Source organism: Mycetomoellerius zeteki, unplaced genomic scaffold (assembly GCF_001594055.1).
Source record: "Mycetomoellerius zeteki isolate Tzet28-1 unplaced genomic scaffold, Tzet1.0 scaffold35, whole genome shotgun sequence".
Taxonomy (NCBI): Eukaryota; Metazoa; Arthropoda; class Insecta; order Hymenoptera; family Formicidae; genus Mycetomoellerius; species Mycetomoellerius zeteki.
The window spans coordinates 4,821,887-4,832,162 of record NW_017257338.1 but is presented as its reverse complement, the minus strand read 5'-3'; the positions used below and the strand labels follow the sequence as shown (position 1 = coordinate 4,832,162).

At 35.9% G+C, this 10,276-nt stretch overlaps 1 protein-coding gene across 1 annotated transcript; it reads left to right on the top strand.

Annotated features, from left to right (window-relative positions):
• The first annotated feature begins 421 nt into the window (after nt 1-421).
• Nucleotides 422-2,559, top strand: LOC108725454 (uncharacterized). Its single transcript, XM_018452473.1, has 5 exons — nt 422-495; nt 682-869; nt 942-1,068; nt 1,792-2,019; nt 2,152-2,559. The coding sequence occupies exons 1-5, from the start codon at nt 424-426 to the stop codon at nt 2,557-2,559; spliced, it is 1,023 nt and encodes a 340-aa protein (XP_018307975.1). The 5' UTR covers nt 422-423.
• The last annotated feature ends 7,717 nt before the right edge of the window (nt 2,560-10,276 follow it).

The following is a 10,276-nucleotide window of genomic DNA, read 5'->3' as shown; positions in this document are numbered from 1 at the left end:
AGTTGGCTCAACTCCGTATAACAAGAGCTCTTGCGACTGCGATTAGATGCTTAGACACTTTTGCGACATTTCATACGACATGCGACTATTGTAGACGAGGCTTTATGTAGATTGGACTTAAAGAAAATATAATGATTAAAAGGCACGTGTGTCGCAAAAATACTTAAGAAAGGGATAAGCAAGTAGGCAGAAATATATTTAATTATTAAATCGCATTCATTCTTTTCTGGAAATATATTTGTAATTTTTCGAAAACGGGCGTTGAAAGAAACAAAAGAATTATCAACACTGTCCGCCGCCCGTTAACTGCGAACGAATAATAAACATCAGGAGGTCATTACAAAGTCGCTTGATCGAGCAGTCATTTGAAACTAGTTCGTTTGCGTACATCATTCAGGACTGTCGTGCAGTAGAAAGTCGAAAATGAGCGTGCTAAACTTTGCGCAAGAGTTTTCACATCTAATCAATCGTTACACAAGAACTTCTTCACCGCATGTAAGTATTCGTTCGATTAAGAATCATATGTTATCACCGAAAGTAAAATGTATAGTTGATATAAATGTCTACCTGAACAACGACTGTTATTCTATTCGTGTGTATACGTGTGTTTAACGAGTATAAGTTATTGCACATCTTGTGAAAGTTTTCATATAATTTGTGATTGTTACGTATATATTTCAGAACGATGCAACGAATGCCATCACGCCTTTAACCGAAGAACAAATAGTGTCTACTATATATAATGTGCTTTTGGTACTCATAAATAAGGACAAAAATTATCTGTTATCAATATTTAATAACGCAAGCGTTGCTACCATTCCAGAAACTTCGGTCGTACAGATTAAATACGAACCGAACGTTGAGGATATGCGCAGGTTGTTTTGAAATTTTAATACATAGTCTAACGATTCTTTATGAATATACATTTTTTATGACAATAGTTTTATATTTAGATTTCAAGATGTTCGATCTGTTACTAGTGAAGAGTCTTCTTTTTGTGATATCTCACTAAAAGATATTAAAAAAGAGCAAGAGAATCCTTTCAATACATTGCAAAACGATAAGAAGGTAAATTTCATTATCGCATTATTTCTTTGAAACGTTACTCATTGTCACAAATTTATGAGTAATCTAACTTTTATAATTTTATATATACATAAATATAAGTCAAATTACCAATCAATTGTAATTTGCCTATTATATATACAGGGTGTTTCCAAATTAAATGGCAAAACTTCGGGAGCGTGTAGAGGAGTAAAAAACTAAGAAAAAAAGTCCTATAGACATATGCTCCTTTTTGCTTTGTTTCGCAGGAAATCACGAAAAAAGAAAAAAATATATTTAATTTATTATTTTAATTATTTTATTTATAAACTTTTTAATGAAGATTTTGTTCGAAATGTGCACCTCTTGCAGCAATACAAGCATTTAAAACCATATCAGCATATTCACTATTAGAATACGTACGCGGCATATTGCAAAAGACAAAATTCATCTACTGTTAAAGGCTTTCAAAGAGCGACTGACAAATTCATAACAGAAAGTGGAAAATGTAATCAAATATGTCGGTGCTAGATATGGCAAGAAATGTAAACATTTTTTTTCGATTTCTCTGAAACGGAGCAAAAACGAGCATATGTCTATAGGACTTTTTTTCTTAGTTTTTTACTCCTCTACACGCTCCCGAAGTTTTGCGATTTAATTTGGAAACACCCTGTATATATAGTTGGCAAATTAACTTTATCTGGTTGTCTAGCATATTATTAATTTCCATTTGTCATTTATTTACAGTTTATTTCACGATCGAATCCTGCGATTTACGTTAACAACATTAGCAGATCTGATACTTTTGTTCGTGAGGTACACCTGAAGGAAACTAACGACGAGGACGTTTTTAAAGATCGGACAGGTGATCTTACAGATACTGAAATAGATTTACCAAGTGATCTTTTTTATGAATCATTGAAGGAAATACGAAAGTCTGTTATGAACATTATGACAAAACTGAATCATTTAGAAGTAAGAATGATAGCAATATTAATAATATGATAAGCAATTTTATAATTGCTTATCATACACACAAATATAATTTTAAGATAAAATATATTTGTAACAAAATATTATTTATGCATATATTTATTTATTTTACAGCAATCATTTTCACAATTGACAAAATCACCAAAGGAAGTTACGATAAAAGCTCAAAAATCATTTTTAGTTAATAACAGTTCCAATGGCATTTCAATTAAGATTGGAACATCGGTTGACAATCGACCAAGTACTGCTTCCTCTAAAACACCAAACTCGTCTAAACAGCACACAACAGATAATAAAAGTAGTTTCGAGAGACGTAAAAGTACTGGCGCAATTGGAAATGCTACACCTGTTAGAAAATCTGGCGAATCTATAAAAGTATGCAACTCAATATCAAGTGTAGATTTATCACCGTATAAACCAGTGAGATCATCCGATTATCGACCTAAGTTTACGAAAAATCCGAAGTACGCCCATATACAAAGTACAATACCAAAAGCAATCAGTCAAAAGAAAAAGCAGTAATTACAATAATGCCGTTGGAATAAAAATCATACGGTAAAATGGTTATATTTTTATAACACGAAACATATATATATATATAACAATAAATAAAAGAAGGGCTACAAGCCAATTAAAATTTAAAGAATATTTAATATTTTATATATATTATATTATATATATATAAACATATATATAATATTATATTATATATATAAACACATATATATATATAATATTAAACATATTATATATAAACATATAATCATTTTACCGTATTAGACTAATTTTAGAGTCAATATATTTATGCGTTATATGTACTGTCAAAAATCATATACGCATGTACATACTTGATGACTCGTTCATCATTATTTTGTATGTATTTAAAATGTATGTATTTAAAAAACTTTTAAATGTGTTACTTATATGTATATGAAAGTTTTTTATAATAAATATGCAAAACTTGTAAACAAAATTAAGTAATATGAATTTTTTAAATATCTAAAAGTATATTACCTTTGTTAATGTAAATTTTTACAAATTACGAGTTTTCATATTTAAATTTCATAAAATAAACGTAAATCACACACACATTATGTATAAGCGAATATATATCCACTTATATGTGATGTTTGGCAGTCTGGTATGGTCATGCGTTAGCATGAATTTGTCTGCCGTAGGCTACACACTCCAAAATGCTTTCTCATGCTCCTTTTGCTAACCGAACGAACACCTTGCATATCCTAAATGCAGCAGCCGTGCGAGAATGAGAGCATCGAGTGCAACTGAAATTATTAATCTGATCTGTATTATTTGATCTTGATCAAATTTGACTTAAAATATCAATTTCTGCAATGTTTTAAGTCAAAAGCGAACACTAATTTTTGTGATGTAATTTTTCAATATGAAATTCAGAAATATAATTATGTTCATTAGCAAAGAATTATTGAAACATTTGTCTTCTTCTTCTTCTTCTTACGTTATGAACATTATGACAAAACTGAAATCATTTAGAAGTAATAATGATAACAATATTAATAATGATAAGCAATATAATTTTACGATAAAATATCTGTGTAACAAAATATTATTTATGCATACATTTATTTATTTTACAGCAATCATTTTCACAATTGACAAGATTACCAAAGGAAGTTACGGTAAAAGTTCAAAAATCATCTTTAATTAATAGCCATCCCAGTTCCAATGGCGCAATTGGAAATGCTACACCTGTTAGAAAATCTAAATAATTAAAGAATCTACAAAAGTATGTGCCACTCAGTAATAAAAATATCAAGAGACACGGTAGTGTCTCGCGCCAAGTGGACGCACAGCGCGAGACCGCCCCGTGTCTTTACACGAGTCAGCGAGTTGCGAGTATTTGAGTAGATTTATCACCACTGGATTCATTTGATTATCGATTTAAATTTCCGAAAAATCCCAAATACGCTCATGTACAAAGCACTATACCAAAGCAATCAGTTAAAAGGCACATTTCAATTAAAATCAGAATATCGGTTGACAATCGCCTCTGGCTTGTGTTACATCTCTCTCATATGCTTGTGGTGCACACGCTGATTATTCAATTGCCACAAGCATATGGGACCTACAGTTTTAATGCCGATTCCGAACGGTGGATTTTTCGAGAAGTTTCTGTGGGCAAGGATATTCTTGGGAGGTTGCTAGCCTTTTCCGATAGGAGACATGAGTGAAAATATTTTGGTTCCTACTGGGATTGAATTCGGGACGTCTGGCATGATAGACCAATGCGCTGTCTACCATGCCACGCTCGCGCTCAGAGCTTTCACTTTTAAAATACAAAATTAATTTAATTCAATACTTTATTTCTTTCATCTTGGAAGGGTTAATACGAATTCTTTCTTATATGCTCGATATATAAGAAAGAGATAACAAAATAACTATTAGTATCCCGGTCTTTAATTATAAAAATCGTGTAGGCGGTGCTTCGGCACCGTGAGCCCTCATCAATCATCCGTCAATCCACGTCCACGAGAAACGATTCCACTAGATTATACGATCTTTGCCCTTGAAAGGCAGACCTTCGTTACTAGGAAGCAGGTAATCTTGAAGCTCGTAATTAGTGCTCGTCGGGTGAAGACTATATCTCGTAGCTTTCGTGGCACTCGTCCGCTAAGTTAACGTAGAAACTGCGTAATTTCATACATTATTTTATTTTAATGAATTCATTTACATCAGAAATCCATTCCTCCATCATCCGTCTCACAACCGCGGATGCAGTAGCAAACTGCATCTGTCCTTAAGTGCACTCTTGGCGAAACACTCTTTAGCTTAAAAAGTGTTTTACTTGTTGACGTGTCAGCCGAGCCACTCACCGGCGGACTCCGAGGAGCAGTCCCATGTCCCATCAACGACAGCGATTAGCTCCACGATTCGCCTTAATGGCTGCCCGATCATCCGTTCGCTTCCATCCGTTTCTCTTTTCGACCTTACTAAGTAGGCGCGAAAATGCAAAGTGAAACAGGAACGAGGGAGGGAGAAACATGGTCCATCCTCCGTCTCGTCTTCCGTCACGATATAATCGTGAGTCGCGCGATCACGTAATTTATTTTTTCATTTTTATGACGCTGTTTCTCAAAGCTTTATGGCGTATTGATAGAGAAGAAATACATCCAACGAAAATTATATTTATAAACACTCATTAGAGCTGTACGTTTGGTAACAAACAGATAATTATGTGTCACCGGTGGATTAAATTGATAAAATTAATTCGATAATAAATAAATGAATGACACAAACTTATGTTTTATATTTAATTATAAAATTACTGGATACGTCGATGCGTATCCGATTGCAATGATAGTAATTTAAATTTCATAAGCGTCTGTACACGAGCGATTAATTCGCATATACACTTAAAGCGCTGTAAACGATATAGTCCTAGATTTAAAAAAATGCACTTTAAAGGAGAATGAACAAAAAAATTGATAAATGCGAATTCATCAATAATACATACGTCGCCGGTACCATCTTTATTATCGTGATTCAAAAGCTGATATGACCATGACCGTGAGCACAGCTGCCACTTTGCTGAGAAACGAATTTGTAGCTGTGTTCAACCTTTTTGTCTCGTCGAATCACTTCCTGGCTTCCCCCCTTCCCCTTTCGCTCTTTCGTTCTGCTGTAGCCCAAACGAGCCCATTTTTGGCTCACAGGTTTGGACGTGCATACGTGTGTGCGCAACGGAGGACGTTTCTGCGGACAAACCGATTTGGCGTGCAAAAACGGATCGCATCTTTTTAAAACATACTTGAGGTCCGACGAAGCGTCCGCAATTTCCGCCTGATGGTGCACAGGTGCGCGCGTGTGCGTGCATTCTTTTGTCGGCGTGTCGCGCTAACAACGGTTCTCCTTTCCGCAGTGCGCGGTCACGCAATGACAAATCCTATAAATCATAAAACAAACCACGCGTTTAGCCCCCGTACCGTAGCGTAACGCGGCCGAAAAATTCCCTCTCGTCCGAAGGTACTAAATTACTCTTTTTTTTTTACGATGTTTCTTCGATGCACTTGAATTCATAATAACGTAAAAAGTGTGCTCTTCAACAAAATTGAAGAGGATGTGAAAGCAGAGTATTTAGGCCTCAAGATACCTTTTGGAAAATTGTTTTACGATTATTTCTCATACGATTTTTTAAATTCATATTTCGTCAAAGGACACCAATTCGAAGAAATTCTTTCATTTTGTGTATGTCAAGAAATGTAACAAAACATTGCAAAATAATTGTGTGACGATTATATTGCTACGACTCCGGAGAACCGAATGTATACGCAGCACACGCATACAAAGTATAGACATATTCATATACGAAGATTTTGTCTGCCACACGGCCCGTCGTTCGCGGAAATATAAACAATGGCCCTTTAAACGCGTTAATTTCTTGCATATCGTCTATTTACATTTCTTTGACCATTTAAAGAGACCAGAGTTGAAGCATTTTATATTGATGTATAGAGAATTATAATTTAATATGTAAGCGATAATTATATACAATAATTCGACATAAAATGGTTTAAATTTAACCGATTATTTCAAATGTAATAAGGACACAGCGATAAATATATTTTGTATGTGGAGAACATTCGAGAGAAATGCGAGCGATCGAACGTGAGGTCGCGAGTTGACTTCGAGACACAAAGATAATAAGACGCGCTCCAACTGTTACAGAATAAATCATTATCTTTAATACTGATTTGGAGACATTGATTTTCTTTCGCTAACCATCCGACTACCAAAGCTGTGTATTTAAATCGTGCGAAATAAATATGTAAGGATTACTTTTTATGAATTCAAAGAAAACTTTTTATTTTATATGAAAAAAATATAACAAAACATCGTAAGACAGTTGCATATTTAAATTGTATGAAATAAGTTTGTAAAGATTATTTTTTATGAATTCAAAGAAATCTTTTTATTTTATGTGAAAAAATATGACAAAATATCGCAAAACAATTGTATATTTAAATCGTGCGAAATCAGCGTAAAGATTACTTTTTATGAATAATCTTTACTGATTTATATCGTCTTCATGAACGTATCGATCTTTGCTTGTTGAAAACAGTTATTTTCTTCAAGATTAATGTTCCCTTTTATTCGTGGCATCGCCGGCCCTTAAATAAAGCTGTCACGCCGCCTCGGATGAATTGCACCTCCGTTACAGAAACCGCGCAATGAGGCCGGACATGGGCTCGTCGTTCACGAGCGCGTAATCGCGTGTGCATGCGAAGTCACTCACGCGACCGACTTGATGGCGACGGCGGCGGCGGCGCCCGCGCGAGTCTGCAATTTCGCGCACTCGTTCGAAAACCGGCCACCCCGACACCTGTTGTCGAAGTATACGCTTGATGATTCCCTATGCTAAGCTCGCGACGTGGCAAAAAGTCGGCCAGTCGGCTCGTTGCGGGCCCTGGGGGCGATCGGAAGCGGTACGGGATGAGCGAAAGGGGGGCAGACTATGGGCGTTCTTTCCCCACTTCGTTGGATCCCTACTCGATTCTACGTGTTTGCAAAAGTATCGAAGGGAACAGGAAAGGAGGGGGGGGATGATTACGTGCGTCTTTTTAACACAAAAGGCTCGAAAACCAACACCGAAATACGACGAGCATTGGCGCGCCCTGTAATCGACAACGTCCCAGACCGGGCTCTTCCCTTCGTGATGAGACAACCATTTTCAAAATTGCGATAGTCGCCTGCAAATAAGGGCAAGAGATGGGCACCACAGCCGGACGTTTGTAGCTAACCGAGGGCCTCTCGTGGCCGAATTATTATTTGTTTTTGCCTCGGGGGACCATCACGGTGCTTATCGAGTCACCGTTTGCTTCAGCTGCAACGGAACGTTACGCCCAGTTTCGAAGAAAACAAGAAAAATCGTCTCGTTGTCCTTATGAACACATTCTTGGGGGTCGCAATTTCCTTCGTCTAAAGTATGATAATACACTTTTTGCGTTTGAAAAGCATTGATTGACATGTCTATTAAAGTTATTTTTTTATATTTTTCTCATGAGAGTCATAATGGTATATATTTTAAGAAAGATAATTCCTCTATCTTATTTCATTGTTTATATTAATCTACAAACGTGCATTGCGAATCCGTGAAGAATTATGTTCAAGAACAAAAATTCCAGGAGAAAATCATACAGAGCGTTCTTTCATCATGACCTCTGCTATGCAAGTTTGTGATTCGTTGCAATGGTCGATGAAACCACTAGTTATGATACATCGCGCAAACTATACTAGAGCGAGAGATACGAAAAAAAATGACGTAGGCGCGAATCGAGCAAATTGGTGAGGAACCATTCAAGATTCGGATTCAGCCGCAATCTCGGCTTCGGGGCATCGGCGGCTCATGGGCGATAATTGATATCACCTGCCATGTAAATATCGGGTATCGTCGTTTGCCGAACCTGTCGGCGGAAAAAGAGGCCAGGGCGAAAGGAATTGCCGAACGCAACCGCCGGTGAGATAATTACGTGTTGGTTTTAGAAAAGGGGGAAGCACCGGTTAATTCCACGCTTCGTAGTCCGCGCAAAAAGCCGCCTGCGGCTACGAGTTCCTCTGTTCAAATTAGGCGACGCGCTGTGTGAGAATCTCAACTAGAACTAGAACGTAGATCAAATTTTAGACTTCGAAAAATATCAATACTGTAGAAAGATATAAAATGTTAGAAGAAGGAATAAAAGTTATCAAATTTAGTATCAAATTAATATTTTTACATAAATATTTTTATGTAAAAATACTAATTATATACAAATAAATACATATTTTAAAATTAACACAATACTATATTATTTCCATTCTTTTAAAACTATTAATATAAAATATCGCTATCTCTCTGTATTTAAATATATAAATATTTTTCGCGCTCGCTTTTATATTGACTTCGTCGTGTTATTTTATAATATCATTGAAAATTATCTCGATATTGTAGAATTTCCTAGATCGATCGAGTATCGTAAACTCTCGGCTATAGCCAATGATTTGTGTGCCGGTCTGATAAAGAAAACGCCTTGCGAACGCCTACTGTTTCGTATCCAGTATTCTTACTGTTGTGCATATAACACCTCGCCGTGAGCCGCTTAGCACCTCGGACGCCATACGGTTTAAGACAGTTTGCGTATCTCGATCTCGCTCTCAACACCTTCCTTATCGATGATTTCTTTTATGCTCCCGTAATGACACGCTTCTCGGCATGCCTGCGGCGGCGGATGCTGTTAAAAAATAGATAGAAAGGAAGCACGACGTTTGTTTAGCAACACGATAGTTTCAGCAGGGAGTAGAAGGCAGGAGACTAGTATCAGATCCTTGCGGTTTATTCTGAAAAGTTGATGAAGCTGCAGTGGAAAAAATAAACGTATTTTTAATGCTTTACGCGAAAACAAAAAATATATTATTTTTAATGTTTCTTAAATATGTATTGCATTTAATGTGTTCGCTAATTTAAAAATAGCATACATAAATCCAATAATCTTTAGAATTTAATGTACAATAATTGTATTATAATTTAATGCACAATAATTAAGATAGAATCTCAATTTGTTTCTTTTTAAAGTATAGAATGATCCACAGCGACGACGGAGTGCTTAAAAGACTTCTTTCTAAAAATCTAATGCGTCATTTCAGAGTTTCTGATGTTTTATTCGATTCTTTGAGATTTGACGTTTCGATAATTAGGTAAGCACATCTTTAGATCACACTCATCTATAATTAATACCACAAAAACGTATTTTAAAGATGTTTATCTAAAAAGCTCCAGGACGATCTCATCTTACACATTTTCGCATATCAAGTTTAGAAATCTTCGATCGATCCCATGTCAAGCTAAACGTGCAAGTAAGAAATGGTAGGGCAAAGAAAAATCTGTCTGTGAAGATAGACGTCATGGCTGTCATTTTTTATTTAGGTCTCAGATAGCTGATTTAAAGCGTCGATAACGAAAGTGTTTGAACGACAGTCTGTAATTAACAATATTAAGGGTAAATTTGCATCGCAGTAAGGGAGGAGCAAGCGACCACATTGTGCATTCTCGGGTAGTCTTGCCACCGTACATGATAAGTTGTAATTAAATTGATTGGCACGCGAGATACGAGCCATGCGTGATGTTGTGAAGAATATGCATTAACACGGCGAAATCGAAGGCGGTCGAAGAGAATAAGGGAATATTGCGGTGCGAAGAATTAATGACGATATAATTATTGGTATTATC

Coding starts and splice junctions, on each gene's coding strand:
- LOC108725454 (XM_018452473.1), top strand. CDS start 424: ATGAGCGTGCTAAACTTTGCGCAAGAGTTTTCACATCTAATCAATCGT. Junction 1,069..1,791: donor CATTGCAAAACGATAAGAAG/GTAAATTTCATT, acceptor ATTTATTTACAG/TTTATTTCACGATCGAATCC. Junction 2,020..2,151: donor CAAAACTGAATCATTTAGAA/GTAAGAATGATA, acceptor TTTATTTTACAG/CAATCATTTTCACAATTGAC.